This window comes from Lutzomyia longipalpis, chromosome 4 (genome assembly GCF_024334085.1).
Source record: "Lutzomyia longipalpis isolate SR_M1_2022 chromosome 4, ASM2433408v1".
Taxonomy (NCBI): domain Eukaryota; kingdom Metazoa; phylum Arthropoda; class Insecta; order Diptera; family Psychodidae; genus Lutzomyia; species Lutzomyia longipalpis.
Genome location: NC_074710.1, coordinates 3,590,453 through 3,611,554, shown reverse-complemented (window position 1 = coordinate 3,611,554; position 21,102 = coordinate 3,590,453). Strand labels below are relative to the sequence as shown.

The window sequence follows — 21,102 nt, the reverse complement described above, 5'->3', positions numbered from 1 at the left end:
CGCAATTCAAGTAACAAAAAATATACATTTATATGTGAAAAGCTTTCATGGTGAAACTCTACATTCATCCCCCTCTCTGCATTTGGAGAAAAATATGTAGAGAATAGAAAAAATTGCTGCACTATATTCTCTTCAATGTGACTTGAAAGGAATTCTTTCTCATATTAATTTTCCCCTTCGCCCCACAGTGTCCTACGACGTTCCTCATATTCAGCAGACATTTTTTTGCCCCTCCTCGTAGCCCTTAGAAAATTGTTCTAGAATTTCATCCCATTGTCCTAGACGACATTTTCTTCTCTTACTATTTTCAATGATTTGTGTGAAATGATGAAATGCATTATGTAAATTCACCGAGTGTCGTTCTTCGGAAAATTTATCCTCGTCCTCATTTCCACCATGTTGTTTTTTCCTATCTTTCTCCAATTCCCATTTTCCCACCATTTCCAGGGAGAGAGTCTATAATTTTTTTTTGTATGCCGTCCATTTCTCTACGCTCTGCCGCTTTTCTGGTCCTCAAGTGACAGATTTTGTTGTCCACCGAGAGAAATTTATTTCACATCCACACTTTGAATGCAAAACTCCTTCACATTGGCTGGGTGCAACTGGGGGTTGACTTTCATTTGCACAGAGTTGGAAGCGGCGGGATAGAAGTTGAGGGATTTATTTACATGAATATGGCACTGATTTAGAGGACAATAGTGGTGTAAAACATGGTGTAAACAACAAAACAAGAGTCATCAACTACGAAGGAAAATTTAGTTTTTTTCTGTTAAAACTGTAACAATTCAAAAAGTTTTTTTTTAACTTTAAGTTTGGGCAACACGGAAAATTCTAAGGGGGGGGGGGCTTATACGGACCTTCGTCAAGAAAATACAAATATAAATCTAAAAATGTTAAATTCAAGCATAAAAACACTTAAATCAAACCGAAAAGTTTCAACCCAAAAGAAAAAGACTAAATTCAAACGAATAAATATTTTGTTTAAGGTCCCAAAACAGCACATATTGAGGAAGAAAATTTTAATAAAAATCATTAAAGCCTAAAAAATGACTAAATTCAAACGGAAAAGTAGTAAACTAATGCTAAAAAGTCCTAAATACGATTTTGGATTTTTTTCGGTTTTGAGTGTAGAACATTAGAACATTCAATAGAACATTAGAACCAGAAAATCTTTACAAAGAATGTAATAAAAACGAAACTTGAAGTTTTTTCGTCGAACGTAATAAGATCAATTTTTTTTATTAAAACTTAAGAAACCAGAAGTTTGTTCCGTAAGACATAAAAATTGAAACGCATCGAAACTATATGTTCCGTAAAAAATTAGAAACCAGAAAACCATGCCGAAGGACATTAAAACTTGAGTTGAGAAAGCATGAAAACTATTTAATAAAATATAAAAATATTGAAAAAAAACTTAAAATATGAAAAACTAAAAAACTATCGTATAAAAATCTATTCATGAATATCATATTGGGCTCTAATGTGTTAAATCGAGTCTTTTAAGCTCCCATCACTGAAATTTGAAACCGAGCTTTTCCGCTATCTGCAAAGTTTTCAAATCTGTGTGTGAGAAAAATGAAAGCTCTGGGTATAGAGCTGAAGGTTTCAGATGAAAATTTCAATGAGAAAACACTGCACACAAACCATAAAAAGTTCCGTTTACCCATTGGAACATGGGACTGTCGAACTATGTCTATGGCATGAGTGTGAGGACCTAAATTGAATCTACTTCTCTCACTACATTTTATAGTGTGTTTCCTTGTTCAGGATCAATCAATATACTCTCTAGAGCGAGCAAATAGTCTCAAACTCTCTGTAGTGAGGGAGGGTAAAAAAAAAGTCATCGAATGGCGGAAATGGCATCCCTGTGGAATGAGGCAGAAAAGAGAGCAAAGCAGTTGTTTAGTTTTATTTTCGTAACAGAGTCGTTGAGTGAATTGAAAGAAAAAAAAATTAAAAGCCCCTCGGGGTCAAGCTGTTCATTTCGCCATCATGAGATTGGGGGAATGGGGTATCTCGATATTCCAAAAAGGGAATGCGCCTTGGAAGTACTGTAGAGAAAACTTCCGTCCATTGGGGACTTTGAGTTTCCCCACTGCTTCTGTGGAAAATTGATTTTCAAACCAACAAAACATGTCTCTAAATTTTCGGAATTTTATCTATTTTCTCATCACTTCAGGGATGAAATATTTCTTCCTCCCCTCAACTTTTGGCCCATCCTTCTGTGGTTTAAAAATTCCAAACAGCCTCCCTTTTTGCCAACAATATTGAACCATTTATTATATTGTTGTGAAATATTTGTGTTTAATCTGAACCCTTTTATCCTTATCAAATTTTCCCACTTTTATTATGTATTTTATTAATATATTGAGTTCGATTTTCCAGATTGAATTTACATATTTGGTGGATTATTGGAAACTTTAAGGGGGGAGTTTTAAATGAATTTATCATTCAAAATTGGCAAAAGAGAACAAGAACAAAATGCTAAAAGTCTATGAAAAAAGCTTTTCTTTTGATAGATTTATAGGTAACATTTTAGCTGTGACTCCTGTTTATCCTCAAAGCATATAGAATTGTAAGGACACAATAACAAATAAAAATATTTATCTTCTTCAAAGATTTCTTTTTTTTTTTCATTTCTCCATGCTGTTTATTTGAAGAAAAAGAAAACATTTGGCTTTACAAAATCAAGCCAGAGGAATTGGCATTAAATATCTTTCGAATTGTATGAGTGAAGGACTTTGTAGAAGAGATTCTACTTTAGCAATATTCTCAACATAAGTTATATAGTAATATTGTTATGTGGACATTTGATAGCTATATATTATATGTAGGTAAGGTATGTACGTACATAGTGGCACAGCGCTTTACTAATCTCTTTAAGTGCACAATTGTAAGGGAAGATCCAACTTTGTGAAAAGTTCTTTCCCCGCAAAAGTTCACACTCATCCCTATGTGACGTTTGACGAAGTGGATTGATGGCAAATAGCTGTGTACGCTCTTCACAGTCCCCACTATGTTCATCGTTTATTGATGTTGCTCACAGTGGGTTGTTACATAATTTAGTAGCATTGCTCTAGTAAAGCAAAGGATATCCGGGACGTCCACCAAAAAGGACTTCTCCTCACAAAAACCGAAAGAATGTTTTACTGAAGAGAGGAAACTTTTAAAAGTTTCCCGGAAAACTTAAACAGAACTCAAAAAATGGTATGAGTTTTATACTATACTTACTAATGAATTAAATCTCATGAAAGATAAATAAAAAATTGGATAGATTAAGAAATTAAGAAGAAAGCTAAAATGCTTTTTTTTTACCCTCCAACATTCCCAGTAGAATCACTTCTTTAAGAACTTTTTAAACATAAGAGAAAGAAAAAAAACTTAAGGACTGAACTTATTTAAACGTCAACGTTCTCATCTCTGAGGTTTCACAACGTCTTTCGTCATCTACCCACGGTCGTCGGGAATTGATGAAAAACATCTTTGAAGTCCTATAAAGATGAATCAAGGGAAAAGTTCATTCATAAACAGATTTTCCATAAAGAGATAAGAATAATGTTTTTGTGGCGTAAACAAAAACAGCGCTTTGCGAAGCTCATCATGACTTATGACTTCTTTGACATACTTTTTCGGGCTATAAAATAAAATTATTTTCATCCAAAAATAGACGTAGAATGTATTTTTACCCCGAAAAACTCTTACGTGGTTTTCATTGTGGAAATTCAGGAAGAAAATAATGAAATAGGCAAATAAGGTATGAGCAATAAATTGAGCAAAAATTGGGGACTTCTGTGAGTAATTTTTGAGTTAATTTTGAACAAAAAAATATTTAAGATTTTCTAGCATTATCATCAAATAATTGGATACTGATCCCAAATATTTTCAATTTATTTTTAACTCTTTAAGGTCCATTGGGTCATACGCCGACCCAAAGGCTCAATTTTAAAAATGTTTCATTTTATCGTTATTTTATGAATATTGAGTCCAAATTAGTATAAGACTATGTCTTTACAATCCCTGATCGACCACAAAAAACATCCTTAAGGATTCACAGGATCACGAAGGACGAAAAACTGAAAATATTTGAGATGGGTTTTTTTTGCCAAAAATGTCTTATTTGAGCTCAAACGAACCCCCAAAAATTATTTTTAGTTCAATCAGCTCGCTAGATTGATTGCGGACCTTAAAGGGTTAAATAAGCTTTCATTTCGATTTTTTTTGAACTCTCTATATTTTTTTAAAATGTTAAATTTTTACTAAAAAATCTGCTATGCTTGTTAACCCTTTAACGTTTTTTGGGTCATACCCTGACCCAAAACGGAAATGATTTTTTAAGGATACTTCTAGTTAATATTTTTGGATGCTTTCTTCGCCAGTATAAAGCTAAAGGATCAACCTTTCAAGACATATTTTTTTGATTCATCCAATAAATTCCTTTATAGTCGATTTTTTGCATCAAACTTGGGGAAAATTGGTCGATTTTCAGCACTTTGAAAATCGGCATTTTTTCCTATTTTATAGTTTTCCGATAGTCTAAATCGACTTGAATTTTATAAATAGAATAAATAGCAAGAAAAAATTGCTTTATGGGAACCTTGAAAATTGAACCAATTTTCCAAAACGCTTTTCCAAACTTTTTGGGTCAGCATATGACCCAATGGGCGGGAAGGGATACAAAACGCGGAATTTTTGACAACTCATTTCCCAAACATAAACAGTGCGGTGAAGTGGCTGGATGAGCCACGATTTTCAGTGATTTGAGTGATTTCCTGGCCAGAATCTCTGGCCAGGATGTGTTCTGATGGAGGGATGGGTATCCTCCTTTAGTGTTGTGTTAAGTTTTCTGCAATTTTGTGATAAATAAGTGATAAATTGAACGCAAAACCGTGGCAAGGTACGTGTTTTCAGTGTGGAGAAGTGGCTGGATGAGCCCCGAATTTCAGTGATTTGAGCGATTTCCTGGCCAGAATCTCTGGCTGGGATGTGTTCTGATGGAGGGATGGGTATCCTCCTTTAGTGTTGTGTTAAGTTTTATGCAATTTTGTGGTAAATAAGTGGTAAAATAACCACAAAACCGTGGCAAGGTGCGTATTTAGAGGAAACTTCACCTGGGATGACACTGAAAATCCTGACCAAATCACTTCTGGTCGGTCTGAATCTCATTGTAGTTCATCCCAGGGTGCTTCCAAAGCGTCTTGGGGGTAACATTACCGGCCACGGACACAGAGTGCTTCTTAATTGTGAATATCAAAAATCCGTGTTTTGTATCCCTTGCGGTCCATTGGGTCATATGCTGACCCAAAGGTTTTCCGGAAAATCCGTAAGTTGGAAAAATTTTTTTTCGACTAAAATCTGTATAATTACGCCCAATGAGTTGGAAAACAGCAAAATTTCCAAAATCGGCCCAGCAGTTTAGGCGCGGACCTTAAAGGGTTAAGGGAATGAATTGAAAAATTGATCCTAAAAATATTATTTTAATATATTTTTAGTGAAACTCTGTTTCTTATTTCTTTTTGGGTGAACGTAAGTTCAAAAATACATAAAGTTTGTTTCTTATATTTGCCATTGTCCTGAACAGTTTAACTCAAAACGTCCTCAACAAAATGTAATGTGCCCTTATTAGACGATTTTTTTAATTGATTTTCAACGTCGTTAGAATTATTGGAAAAAAGATTATAAAATTACGTCATTGAATATATCCTTAATTTAAAACCCAAAAGTTCAAAAGGGTTAATAAAACTGATGTTTTTTTCTCCACAAACTTTGATATTTTTAATACTTTATTACAAAAATAATTCATTCCTTTGTTTTTGCAATATATCGACATGAAAATAGTAATCTCAAGTAAATAACAGTGATTTGGGGCCACTTGAGCTCATGATATATGTACGTAACGTATTATATATATTCAGATAAATATTTATGTGTGGAAGGATAAGTTTTTCTCTATACTCACCGCACCACATAACGATTTATATTATATACAAACTTAAACTCCATATATTGATAGAAAGCACGTATTGAACGTAATTTTTCCACACGCTACATGCCGTGAGCCATCAGTTTGGCGAGAAAAAGCAAGTGGAAAACTTTTTTTTTGTGTGTGATTTTTTTTAGGAAAAAAGCACATAGTGGAAATCATGCATTTTATATTTGAACAATCATCCGTTTGTTTTCATAACAGCACACTTAATTCACATTTCATATTACATTTTATGAATTATTGAACAATTCCATGGCTGTAAGTACCACGTGAAGTTCCAATCAATTGGAAGTAAAGAGGATTATATTGTGTACGCTATGTGAGCAATTGCAGACATGAGAGAATGAATAAACAAGGGATTTTTCCGTGAAAGCTTTCGCAGTATTTTTTATTAATAAAAAAAATCGAAGCTCTAGTAATCAAGAGCGTAATTTGTATCTAGGTACTTATTGAGATTTTAGAGCATGTTGTGCTATTTTAGTGATTTGAGCTTACATTCGTTATTAATATCTTTTATCCCCTGTAATGGAATTTATAACTAACGTTGTAGTAAAATTGTTGAAGAAAAGCTGATGAAGATTAAAAACTTTGAGCATGTTTGATGTTCAATTATTTTCTTATTTTAAACTAGCAAGTTTCAAAAGAAAGAGATTTGGGCTCGCTGGAAGCGTCGTAGATTAAGAAAAATTGTGTCTAGAGAAACATAAAGATTTCCCAAGCTTTCGGTAGAAATCTGTCTGCCTTCCTCAGGGGTCTAGAGGAGAGATTTTATTGAACAAGAATAAATTTTAGCTACATTTGATGAGACAAATTATAATTTTATTTGTAATTTTTATTTTTATTTGGCGAGCCCAAAGCTCTTTCTTTTGAATCATTCAACGTCGTTTACACCAATCACTAATTAGCAAGTTTTTGCAAAAAAGCTTCTTACCTTTCTGTTCGAAGCTTCGGATTAAATCTCAGCTAAAAGTTATCTTCGAGAAGGGAAAAATTTAAGAAATTATTAATTCTTTAGCTCAAATCTACATCCACCCACCCTTTCATAGCTCATAGACCAAAAGGAGATCTTTTGAAAGAAAATTACATTTGTTTGTAAGTCACATCACATTCCATGCAGCACATTTACACTTCCTCAGTGAATGTAATTAATATCAGAGCATGATTCTGAACATACACGTAAAGCGCTCGAGAATATGAGGGTGAATCATATGGAGTAGGGGTGTGTGTATGGAAAAGAAGGAAGTTGTGGAGAAATTGAAAAACCCCTTTTAGAATTCCGTATGTGTTCCTCCGGTTCAACCCTCTCTGACTGAATCCACAAGAGAAATCATCATAAGGGTAATTAGTGCGAGACACTTTTTTCTCATCCTCAAATGGGGGAGCTCTTGCTTATACAAAAACCATCTGGAAATCTGTCTTTCATCTCCCATCATCCTGAAGGGGTGGTATGGGTGGAGGAAGTGAATGAGCTTAGAAAAAAAAACTATCACTTGATAAATGTAACGTGCTCAACGTCTTCAATCAACCCCTATTTTCTCTTTGATTTTCATAGCAAAAGGGTTTTCCTTTGACGGAGTTGCTGGTATTGGTTTTCAATTCCACCTTGAAAAAAACTTGATAAACTTACTTTTTGATGTTGAAATACAATTTTAAAAAAAAAGATGAGTTGACCTAATTAATGATTTGGTGCAAACTATTGAGAATTTTCATTGGTGAAAATTTTAATTCAACTTATCTGGGTACTCATTATGATTGAAAACTCATTTCAACTCATCCAATTCAAACCAAAGTCATTAATTATACAATTCAACGATGAGTGGCTGCATTAATTTTTTTTTATTATTTGAAAAATTGTTTTCCCGGAATAATTATAACTTTTTCAATGGAAATTAATAACATGCTCCAATAAAATCAAAAGATCATTCATTTTAATTAAAAATTATTAAATGAATGCTCAGTATACCTTTTTGTTTTTTTTTTTTAAATTTAAAACTAATCGTTTATGTTCAAATGAGGTGAAATATAAAAAGTATAAAAAAGCTTTTAGGGAAAATGAAAAAGGGGTGAATTGCAACATCATTGTGCAATGGGAAAGTATGAGGGGTATATCAAATAAAATTTCAAACGTCAAATGCTGAAGAATAAAAGTGAAACGTAAGAAAAAATCTCAAACGTTAAAATTAAACAAAAAACTTTAAAGAAATTTTAAAACAAACGTTAAACGTTCAAAAGAAACGTCAAACAATAAAAATGTCAAAGGGTAGATTGAATGTCAAACATTCAAAAACCGTCAAACAACGGAATAAACGGCAAATGCTAAAAAATGTATGTTAAACGTTTCAACAGAAGCTTGAGAAACTTCAAAAGGAAATATTAATCGTTAGAACTAGAAAAAACACCAAGTATTAAAAAATAATAATGTTTATCATATTAATCGTTGAAAAAAAACGTATTAATGTCAAACGTCAAAATTAAACAATGTAAACATTGAAGAAATAAATAGGAAAGAAACCCTAAACAATAAAACAAACGTTCAAATACGTTTCATATTAGAAGGGGTAGAATTAATGTCAAACGTAAAATGACCGTCTAAGAGTGAAATAAATGTCAAACGTTAGAAAAGGAACGTCAAAAACTTCAAAATCAAACAAAAAACTTTGGAAAGTTTTGAAAAGTTTGAAAAGAAAAATTGAACATAAAAAAAACGTGAAACGTTGTAACAAACATTGAACGTTAAAAAAGGAACGTCAAAACATTTCAAAAGAAACGTCATAATGAATTTCATACGCTAAAATCAATGTCATACAATAGAAAAAATATCAATAGTAATGAAATGTCAATCATTAGAAATATCAAACGTTAAAACTACACAAATAATATGTCTAGAAACCTTTTTAAAACGTTCGAAAATAACTGTCATTTAAATAAAAATAGTTTAAATTTTCACAAACCTAAACTTTTAAGCTATTTTTTTTTTAACTAGAATTGTAAGGTTATGTTATCTACGTAAAGAATGAAAAATTACTTGCAAAATGGAGTAGTTATAAGGAAAACTTTATAGGTATATTGCTTGACCCTTGGAAAATCAATTTATATGTAATTTCATCGAAATGACATAGATGGGAAGTTTGTGCAACTTGAGGACATGGCCCATACAAAAGCCATCGTCCCTCTTGCCTTTTCAATCAAGTACCATTTACATGAATTTATCAATAATGTTGATTGTACACAGCATAAACCCACCTCTTGCAGCTCATCCTGTGGTTGTCTGCCCTCTATCCTCATATGCAATTTCTCAAGCTATTCACAACGAGTAAAGAGATTGCATTCGAGGACCATCGGAACTCCAATTAATAAGTCCGTAAATGCATACCAAAGCGATAATGGTGAGTACTTTGTGAAAAGGAAGATGACTCCCATTATGGCATAGAAGCTGTGAGAGGGAGTTGGTTGTGTGTAATACAAAGTAAAGGACCAAATGGGTTATCGTATCAGTTTATATGAGATTCTAGCGATGCTTTGCACTGTCAAATCCATGTGGTTGTTAATTTTAACGATACTCAAGCATCCATTGTGAGGGTTGTTTCACACAGCAATTTTCTCAGTAAATAAATTCTCGGATGGGTGCTATAGAGTTCATTATCGGGATCAAACAGTGTGCTGGAGAAAATATGGAGACGCACTAGAGGCTCCTATCACAGTGTACCCACTGATATGAATAATTTATCAATTAATATGCATACGTTAGATGTTGTGGCAAAATTTTCGCTCAGCGTTATGTAGCACAGTTTCCTTTTTCCTCGACAAAAAGGGCTTTGAGTGGTCGCTATGGCAAAGAGGACCGCACCGTAAATCCCTCACTTTTGAGAGATCAAAACTATTAAAAGTGAAGAGCCCATTTTGAGTTTGTGTGGATATAAATCGCCGTATTTAATGGCTGAGTAAGTGTGTCGTTGGGTTTATGCAAAATGTGGGTGGGACACAAAATTGCAATTAGGATGGGTGAGATCCCATTTCCTTCATCACCCCCTCGCAAAATAGTCGCCCCCTCTGGACAATTTGGCACTCTTTCACAAAAAGACATAAAATTGTTAGCTTATTGTTGGAAAGTTTGGAAAGTTTCCCTTGCGCTGGGGATGCTTCTGCGACATGCTGCAACATTTCATCATAGCATACCAAGAGGTGTTTATCTGTATGAAAAATATGTTTTTTTGTTTACTTCTTTATGAATTATTCGGAATTTGTTGACGAAATGTTTCTTATAAATATGGGATTTTTCATATTTTCCTCTCTAGGACTTTTATAGGGGTTTTGGAGACATTTTTAACCAAACATGTACAGAATTATTTTCAAAATTTTTAATAATTATTCTAGAAATTTTACAGAAGAAGTTCCAAAAGCCTTCTATATATCAATTTTTTAAACTTTTTCTTTGAAAATAATACCTTTTATGGTATTTTTTTATGTACTCGAAGTCAATAAAGAAAATTTTCCGATAGTTAGGCAAATCTAGTTTAATGAAAAAAAAAGAAATAAAATTATTTGGAATTTTACATTTAATGTCTGATAAGGTCTTATCACCTTAGGTTAAATCACGTCATTTCATTTTTAAAATAGTTTGAAAAAAATGATCCAACATCCAGATATTAATTTAACTCTTACCTAATGTTTTTTTTAATCTTTAAGGAAATATACATACATAATTTTTTTAACTTGTTCCTATTTAAGCTAGCTGATATAAGATAAAACAAATATTTCTCTCCAATTAGGAATTTTTTCTCAACGTATGTTGTAATATGAAGGTAATCTGGTTATCCAAATTTGAATTAAACAGCAAAGTTTCGATGCTTCCGGCTGAGTTGTTTTAACCCCTTCAGATTATATCTTTCCATTCTAGTAAAACCACTAATTTAAATCATTTTTTGTTTCAATAAAAAAAAACCTAAAGTTGACTATAAATCTATTAAAAAGTCGCTAGATAGCAATAGAAGTGACTGCTTTTCTTTTTAGCTGTGTTTTTCTATCTCATTGTATGAATTTTGTTTAACATTCACCAAATATTCAATTTATTCGCAAATTATCGCAAATATTAGAATTTTCCAGATATAATTATTAATTAATCACTTAATTAAATGAAAATGAAAATGGAAAATGAAAATTAATGTTTCTTTTCGATTTTCATTGAAATTTGGAATATTCGCTAATATAGCGATTATTAAAAATATTCCAGAATCTTTAAAATATTCGGTTATAAAAATTCGATAGATAGCCACCCCTAACAAAGCGCTGTAGATTGAGAGTGAGAGAAGGGATACTTTCACGTGTTTTTGCTTTCTACAGCATTCCATTGAGAGAGTTGAATTTCAAAGGAAGTATTCTCGAAAACTACCCCGACGAACATTGGCTCCTGTGTACCGTAGCGTGCGTCAGGACGATAATGGTGAGCACTGTAACCATGCATCTGAACGTGAGCTATATAATTTTACAGAAAAAAGGAACATTGTACATTAACTTTTCCCTACCTACCTACTCAGACATAATATAATGTTTCACTTTGAAGAGATTTCTTTGAGAGGAAAGAAAACGAGAAAATGAATCTTTTTATCTGTTTCGTAATTTCTGTTTTGTTTAGAATTTAACGTTCACACTTTGTTACTTCGCTAAGGTTTATTCTTCAGTAAATTTTTTTGACGATATTTTTTATTAGTTTGTTTTTATTTCTGTCTTTAATGTAGAAAATTTATCTAACACATGAAACTGTACACACGCACTCATAAATAATTTTGTGCAACTAAAGTCAAAAAAGGGATGAAATTATATAGGGGTAATGTTGGATAGGGTTTAGTAGAGAGACAATTTTATAAATGAAAATCCAAATAAATGAATGATACCACCCGCCTATGTATGCGCCCGATTTAGCAAACAATCCCACAAAGAGCACGATATATAATTACAAATTTGTGCAAATAGAGGGTGACGGGGGGTGTGTTGGTTGTGTTTCACTTTAATCTTTAATTGGATTGATCCACAAGCGCACGTACCCTCATCCCCATGTTAGCAATTATTTTTAGGGGGTTTGCACAGAGATACAGAAATATAATTTCATTTTGTGTATTTGTGTGAATTTTTTTTGTTCTGCCTATGTGTACGTAAAGTCGGGAAATCATCAACATGGTGAAAATGTCAAGCGTGGCTTCTATCATGCCGAGAGATCATTTTTGTGTTGGGGTTTTTCTCATTTTCATTGTGTGCGCCTTGAGAAAAGGGATGTGAAGCATGAAACACGTATCCTTATTTTTTTACACACTCTGCACAGAAATAGGAATTTAGGGATTCACCAGGGAGGAATTGGATGTGCTCCATAGTGCCCATTGAGTCACATTAACATTTAATTGCCACATTCTCCTGGCATTCCTGAAGGTACCATTGCACTAAATTTTTACCCACAATTTACCCTTTCACTTTAATTTAGAAGTAATTCCATGGCTGAATGCTATGGGGTGAAAACTATAGGGGTGGAAGCTATATAGAGCTGCTCCACGGCTATATAATTTGCACTTCCAGAATTGTTTCTAAGGGGAAATTAAAATTATATAAAAAAGAATGAGAGAACTTTTTTTTACAAATCTTGTTTTTTTTATCATAAATCTTAAGTTTCTTTAGTTATTTTGCCATTGAACCTACGAAAAAAAATTCTTTTTGATACTTTAACGTCTTTAACAGATTCGGCTCATTCAAATCTCTTATTCTAAGCTGGCAATTGTCATTTTAATACGCTGTAAAAAAATCGTAACGTAATTATTTTCTTTTCATACTTACCCAGCTGGCAAAGAATCAGTTCCTTTTGTCAATAATAAAAAAAAATATTTAAAAAATAATAATAAAGTTAATGAATGTAGGCAAAAATATGAATTTTATACTAATACCTAAATATTCTGAGTAACAATACTATTCTGAGTTTGTCAGAAAATTATAGACAGGACAGGTAACCTATTTTAATAAAATTTATTTTACGCGTGGTGTAAAAAAAATATTTTAGACCGATGACAATCAGAACGAATCTACTTCTCTTAAAAATTAACAAAATAAAATTATCTGAGTTTTGGGTTTAGAAAAGAAAATTAATCACTGCAGAATTCTAGTAAAAAAAAAAGAACCCACGAAATTTCTTAGAATCTAAAAATCGTGTTTTTCTACAAATTTAATTTTTGACACAGTTTTCCTATTTAAATACATGATAAAAAGTTATAATGTAATTAAATTAATTATTTGATGAAATTTATATAGGGGAGAGCGGGGTTAAAAAAGTCACTTAATGGTTTAGAAAAAGCTCAAAATATCATATTTCCCAGAAAGATAAAACGAAATGTATAGCTCATTTCTTTAGGAAATTTACTGCCCTATAACTCTTTCTCAGATCATTTTGTTCTATCTAGCTAGGAATTATGATATTTTAGGCCTTTTCCAAACCCTTAAGTGACTTTATTAGCCCCGCCCTTCCCTACTGATTAACTCTTTTTTAGGGTTTACATTTTCTCTTTAAGGGTTGCATTGAAGAATTTTCTCTGGAAACTAAATGATTTTCACTTGGTTTGATAAATTTCTTGCAATATAATCTATCATAGATTGAAGATGATTGAGGATTAAATTACACACACTCACAGACAAAATCATATTATGCCTTTATAGTCTGAAAAATTCTGAAAATATCGAGAAAAACCTTCGGCTTTCTGAGCTATCAAAGAGGGTGTAATAGATACTCTGGGTTCGTGTGAAACACTGTCCTTTTTTATGACACAGGAGAATTTTTACACACGACTATGTTGAACACTTATACTGAAATTTAATACGATATTGCTCTTCATTTAAAGTTAAGTGGTTTTTGGTCACATTCCCTACAAAATACACCATCCTCTCTGGTTGACTCCTCGCTATATGTAATCTGATGTATCTCTCGACCACATCCCTCGACGGGGGGATGGATACACTTCCGGAATACTTTGGTCGTCCGGTTAAGAGTTACAAAACTCTTACACACCCACACCCCCCGTGGAAAAAGCTCTTCTCCCGGCACGGCTGCGAAGTGCACAAAGCAGCATTTTGTGGGACGAATAGGAAGACCGTGGTTGAGATGTGATATAAAAGTCAGAAAAAGTTGATATTTTACAAGAGTAACTGAGAGATTTTCCATCGAAACGTCACACAAAAACCTCTTTGGGGACTTACGTGAAAAATCAATTGCTTCATCATTCAGTGAAATTGACACACTCTCTCTCTCTCTCTTTGTGCTCTACCTCCCATTATGGGGGTTTTGTGCACTACAAAAGGTTCCTTTGGGATTGTTACTGTTTGCAATTGATATTCCGTAGTATTTTGAACACTTTTGCAACAAAAGAACTTCCCTCCCAAGTTGGATGGAGAATGTGGATAATGATGTCAAAACCGAAACGATTTGTCTTTAAAATAATTCATGGGAAATGTGAAACTCCAGGGGATCAACAGATAAAACAACATCCCTCAAGACTTTTCGCGAAATTCACTTCTTTCATTTTTAACGATTTGCATATTTTCAGTATTCTGCAAATCGATGCTTCTTCTATTATATATTTTTAGTTCTTTTTACCTTTTCTTTTACGTTGTCACGAGAATTTTCTTCATTTTAACGCATATTTTGTTCAAAATTTTACAAAAACTTTTTTGGAATGAAAATGAGGGTTATTGTAAAAAAAAATATATAACTGGAAAACTTAAACTCTTTTAGAGCATCAGAATCAGTAAATCAGTTCAAAAATAATTAAGAAGTTAGCTAAAGCTTTGATCGAGCCTTGGAGTACAAATCATCCTATGTCAGCTTCTACGAAGATTTTTTTCCTCCATTTATTCGCCTAATTATGAAAGTCTGTAGCTTGTAATGAATAACTTAAATTGCAGTCTAACTTCCAAGAAGATATTTAAGAAAAGTTGTAAATGAAAATCAATAATCAAACTTAAGAATTGTATACTACGACAAGGAAAATATGCATTTGTCAATCATTAAATAGGAATTGAAGCATTTAGGAAATAGGAAAAAAAAAAGTGTGGAAAGACATTCAAATGGAATTTATACTTGCTCTCTCTCTATCGTATTTTCCAGTCATTCGCATTTCAAGTTGAATACTACTTTATTGCTTTGTTGGAATAATTTTGCACATTATTATGAGGGGCTAATTGAAATCAACATAATTACTATTTTAGTAGAAAGATTTATTTCATTTATTTTTTCCGTTTCACCTTTTTTCCCAAAAATTTCCCACAAAAACCCAATAAATTTTAACAGCACTACATTCCCCACTCTTTGAAAATTTAAATTATTCTTTAAAACAGCTTAGTTTTAACTAAAATTAAACACATCATAGCGCTTTAAAAGGAACCACAAAACTCCAAACCAGAAAATTATTTTAACAGCACTATCCAGAACCCAAAGAATTCTATAGGTTCTTCTAAGGGATGGTCACGTTATTTTGGAAACTCGGGGACTTTCAAGAGCGATTTTCAAGCCAATTTTGAAACCAAAAATTCGAAATTTGCTTGCACTCTTGTTAAATGGCCAAATATTGATAAGAATTCAGTATTTTTAATTTAGAAAATAAATTTTTGTGCTCAAAAAAATTATTTGAAATTCTCACATTTTGGCCATTTTGTTCCTGTAGAGTTTCCAAAATAACGTGACCATCCCTTAGCTCGTAGAATATTCTCCTCTTTTTGCATCATGAGGTATTTTATAGCACCACGCAATGAATTGTACAAATACCTTCTATCCTCTATAGCCTCGTAGAAGTCAAATGAAAACTCTTCCATGTCTTCAAGCTTGATGTCGTTCATTAGATTGAAGAAATTATCATTCACAAAAAGCCATTCATTGAACATAAAGTATGAAATTGAGAAAGAAGCAAAATGAAATTTTCTCATAACGCTCAGAGCTATGGGCTTCTTTTTCATGACTCTCAAGATCATGTCTAAGAACATTCCAGGGATTACTTGAAAGAATATAACCGCTATCTTGTAAAGAATCTGGTATGAAATTATTGTCAAATTTGGTAACCACACTGATTTATCTAGGGGTATGTCCTTAGCTATATTGTAGCAATGTTGTACAAAATTTCCAATACTGATCTCTTTTACTTTGCTGCAAGCACAATTGTAGGTAATCATATTGGTTATGGGAGCTACACTATGCTTCCAAATAGCTACAAGAAGAGATCGGACACAAACATCAAGTGGCTGGTAATTGCTCTTGATTGAAGTCTCAGTGTACAAGACTCTAGCTAGACCTGTTCCTGATGCAGTAATAATTCCCATGGGGCCATTAAAATTATCTATCCACCCAGGAAAAGGCTCCCTAACAGAAGCAGAAACTGAAAAGCAAAGATTCTTAAGTACTTCTTATAATTTCTCTTCATTTCTCTCTTACTTATTGATGGTCGAAAAATTAGGATGGGTAACTTGGACGAAAAATCCTTCATGATCTGTTCTGCTAGACTCTTTGTGAATGTGTAGGTATTTGGTTGGAAGTCCATGTACTTTGCAGATAGAGTTTCCAAGATATCAGGATAGACAGTCTCAGCAAGTTTGATGACTTGACGCCAATCAGCTAGAGGAGGATAAACCTTCTCTTCGATTACTTTATAGCTAGGATTGCAGTACGTTGTTGAGATATGGATGAGAACTTTGAGATTCTTCAGCTTCTGCGCAATCATTACGAGCTCTCGAGCACTTCGCGTATTCATCAAGATCGCATCCCGGAGAGGTTCATCGAATCGTACACTCGCAGCACTATTTATGATCACAGACACGTTCGCCATCTTTGCAAGATCTTCTTCACTTAACCCTAGTTGAAGACTCATTGAATTCCCCCCAAGAGGTATTAATTTATTCAGAAGCTTCTCATCCTTCACCCTAATACGATCAAAGATCTATTTAAAAGAAAAAAAGAAATATTTTCTTCTGAATTTTCTCTAAATGCTTTCACTTTCCACTTTTCACCTGATTTGATTTAAATTTCTCAATACGATCCCTGACTTCGACACCTTTCTTGCTTCGGATCAACAAGTAGATCCTCCGGATATCGGGACAGGAATAGAGAATCTTCTCAATGATTGCTTTTCCTAGGAATCCCGTACCTCCAGTGATGAAAATTTCACGATCACGGAAAAATTCTGGAATCGTTGGCAATTGAGGGGGATCCATGTTTCTCTGCCTTTCACTTTACTTTGGTTTTTTTCAACTAAACTTGGTCTTTTGTACTTCACCAACTTCTACAAGTCGATTAATTTTTTTCTATCCATATTCAAAGGAATTCTTGAATAAATTAATTAATATTCATCAATTTGCACTAAACATTATAGTCCAAGGAAATGAATTTACAATTACAGTCATATCCCGCATAATCAAGTCTTAGTTAAACTCTTCTTACTCATTGAAATAATATGTGAAAAAAGTTTAACCCAGACTTGATTAAGCGGGGTATGACTGTGTCGTATTTATAGCGAAGAATGTCTCTTATTATTCTTCACTCGAGTTACAAAAAAAAGTCCTTTTCTATCATTTGACTTTTTTGATATTAAAAAATCCTTTTTTTTAATTCTTTCTTTATTCAAATAGTATGAACATCTTTAAAAGAAAATTAAACTACCTGAAGTTTTAAGCTGCTTAGACACGTTAGACACCCAACACCCTCCTTCGCTTTGTCCCTGATTCTTATGTTTCAATTTTGTAATTTCTAAAAATATATCATTTCCCTTTTTTCTTAAAAAAAAATTAGTTTTTAACTGTAAATACGTAAAAAAAGTATGTTTGAAATTATTAGGTATTTAATGTCTCTAGTGAAAAATCAAAGTCCAGTAATGCCAGAAAATTACAATTTTTCTGATCTAAAATGTTGAAGAGTAGCAAAAAGAAAACTCCATTGAAAATAGTTTAATTAGTTTTATTAGAAAGAAACAGATCATAACGCTTCAAAAGGAACCACAAAACTACAAACCAGAAAATTATTTTAACAGCACTATCCAGAACCCAAAGAATTCTATAGGTCGTTCTAGCACGTGGAATACTCTCCTCTTTTTGCCCCATGAGGTATTTTCTAGTACCACGCAATGAATTGTACAAATACCTTCCCTCCTCTAAAGCCTCGTAGAAGTCAAATGAAAACTCTTCCATGTCTTCAAGCTTGATGTCGTTCATTAGATTGAAGAAATTATCATTCACAAAAAGCCATTCATTGAACATAAAGTATGAAATTGAGAAAGAAGCAAAATGAAATTTCCTCATAATGTTCAGAGCAATGGACTTCTTTTTCATCATTCTTAAGATCACGTTGAAGAAAATTCCTGGGATTACTTGAAGGAATATGACCGTTATCTTGTAGAGAAGTTTGTATGAAATTACAGTGAGATTAGGTAACCACATTGTCTCATCTAGGGGTATGTCCTTAGCTATGTTGAAGCAATGGTGGAAGAGACTGCCACACATGATTTCTTTTTCTTTGGAGCAGGCGCAATTGTAGGTAATCATGTTGGTTGTTGGGACTACACTATGCTTCCAAATGGCCACGAGAAGAGATCGGACACAAACATCCAGTGGTTGGTAATTGCACTTGATTGAAATATTTGTATACATGACTCTAACTAGGCCAGTTCCTATTGCAGTTACGATCCCTGTGAAGCCATTGTAATTATCCACCCACCCAGAAAAAGGTTCCTTAATGGAAGTAGATACTAGAATGACAGAAAAGATTTTTTTATAGCTTCTTTGATTGAATTTTCTCTCTTTTTCATACTTATAGATGGACGAAAGATAACTATGGGAAGTTTTTCTGAATATTCCTTCATGATCTGCTCCGCAAGGCTCTTTGTAAATGTGTATGTGTTTGGCTGGAAGCTCGTGTACTTTGCAGCAAGAAAATTAAATATCTCTGAATCGAGATTTTCAGCAAGCTTAATGGCCTGACGCCAGTCAGCTAGAGGAGGATAAACCTTCTCTTCGATCACTTTATAGCTAGGATTGCAGTACGTTGTTGAGATATGGATGAGAACTTTGAGATTCTTCAGCTTCTGCGCGATCACTACGAGCTCTCGAGCACTTCGCGTATTCATCAAGATCGCATCCCGGAGAGGTTCATCGAATCGTATACTCGCAGCACTATTTATGATCACAGACACGTTCGCCATCTTTGCAAGATCTTCTTCACTTAATCCTAGTTGGAGGCTCATTGAATTCCCCCCAAGAGGAATTAACTTATCCAAAACTTTGTCATCTTTTGCCCTGATGCGATCGAAGATCTATTTAAAGGAGAAAAGGACGATCACTCAAAAGATTTTTCTTTTCTGTAAAATTTTATGATTTTTTTTTTTTCACCTGATTTGATTTAAATTTCTCAATACGATCACGCGCTTCAACGCCTTTCTTGCATCGCACTAGTAAGTAGATCCTCCGGATATCGGGACAGGAATAGAGGATCTTTTCAATGATCGCTTTCCCAAACGATCCCGTACCTCCAGTGATGAAAATTTCACGATCACGGAAAAATTCTGGAATCGTTGGCAATTGAGGGGGATCCATATTTCTCTGCCTTTCACTTTACTTTGGTTTTTTTCAACTAAACTTTGTCTTTTGTACTTCAGCAACTTCTGCAAGTCGAATAATTTTTTTCTATCCATATTCAAAAGAATTCTTGAATAAATTAATCCATATTCATCAATATTCGCTAAAAGCATTGTAGTTCAAGGAAATGAGTTAACAATTAGTCGTATTTATGGCGAAAGACTGTCTCTTACTATTCTTCAACTTGAGTTACTCAACACTGGAAGAACTAGGTGATCTGTAGTAGTTGAGATAAATCCAATAATCATTCATTTTTGCAGTGTTTAAAATAATCTATTCTAAATTAAAAATTCTTGTGCGTATTTAAAGAAATCTTTCAGCATTTTGTGATGCTTTCTGACTAATAAAAAGCTATCGTAATAACAGTTTGATTTTTACTTATCACGAAAAGGAGATTATTCGTTTCCGTATGGGAAAATTCTTTTTCAAGAAAATGACCTACTTAATCTTGTAGACAATCTAAAATGAATAATAAACTACTAAAGAGACCTTCCATTTTCCTCTGGAAAAAGCTACGAAAAATGATGGAGAGATTTTCAAAAAAAAATTGAACAATGACGTCATTGTTTGTATTTTGGAAGAAATCTTTGTCGACTTTTTTAAACTTTCCAATAAACGTATAAGGAAGTTTCTAGCAATTTATAATTCTTTTTTATTCCTCTTCAAAATTACTTGTATCTAGATTGTTTTCTCAAGTGAGAAGCTGCCCATACAGAAACAAGCAAAATCCTTTTACATTATAATCGGTAAAATTTGTAAGTAAGAAAAATATTCAGAAAACATCGTGAACTGTCTTAAACATGAGGCAAAGTGTTAAGTACAGAGGGTTTCCATTAAAGAGCCATTGCACCCTCTCTGTGTTTTTAAAACCTCACCCTTTCTTCAACCCTTAGATGGGGGTGAGACATGAAAATTTTAATGCGTGCGGTGGCAACCCTTTCAATTTATTTCGTACTCATTAATTTTTATAATCTCTCCCTTTTACCATTTTTTCCTCCATTTTCTCTCACCTCTCTGCAATCCCCATGGGATGGAGGTTAGAGGCTGGAGGAAGGGTTACAACAGAGAGAGAGAGAGAGTTGTAATTTCGGGAAGAGGAAACACCTCGACTGGATTAGCATCTTGCGGGTCCTCCTGGGGGCAACGGGGCATGTAGTGTAAATCATAAGGGAGGCACAAGACAGCCCCAGATCCGCCTCGATTGTAATTAACACTGGTTTTGGGTAACCCAATGGTTGCGGATGGCACTAAAATTCATACCTTTAGGCTGTGGTGCACCCAACAACATTCATATTCATCTGAGGCTTTAGCAAACACCCCGGGTATACACAAGGTTACAACAAACTCCCATCATTGTCGCCTCTTGGGTGGAACTACATACATACATAGCACAGCATTCTATGCATAAACCCCTCGCCTGAGTCTTTTTGCCATGGTTAGAATAAAATTGACATAATCAAAAATATGTCTGCAGAAGAGAA

The 21,102-nt window shown here is 33.5% G+C and overlaps 3 protein-coding genes across 3 annotated transcripts in view; all 3 read right to left on the bottom strand.

The window, feature by feature from the left end:
* Positions 1–21,102, bottom strand: part of LOC129795731 (40S ribosomal protein S10b-like) — a 575,051-nt gene that overhangs the window by 376,763 nt on the left and 177,186 nt on the right. The gene's annotated exons all lie outside the window — the stretch shown is intronic.
* On the bottom strand, positions 15,212–17,214 carry LOC129795576 (fatty acyl-CoA reductase 1-like). Its single transcript, XM_055836984.1, has 3 exons — positions 17,006–17,214; positions 16,434–16,935; positions 15,212–16,377 (listed from the first exon to the last, which is right to left on the bottom strand). Exons 1-3 carry the CDS (start codon positions 17,207–17,209, stop codon positions 15,632–15,634), a joined length of 1,452 nt encoding a protein of 483 aa, XP_055692959.1. The 5' UTR covers positions 17,210–17,214; the 3' UTR covers positions 15,212–15,631.
* LOC129795567 (fatty acyl-CoA reductase 1-like) lies at positions 17,933–19,627 on the bottom strand. The gene is made up of 3 exons (XM_055836961.1): positions 19,376–19,627; positions 18,798–19,299; positions 17,933–18,735 (listed from the first exon to the last, which is right to left on the bottom strand). Exons 1-3 carry the CDS (start codon positions 19,577–19,579, stop codon positions 17,939–17,941), a joined length of 1,503 nt encoding a protein of 500 aa, XP_055692936.1. The 5' UTR covers positions 19,580–19,627; the 3' UTR covers positions 17,933–17,938.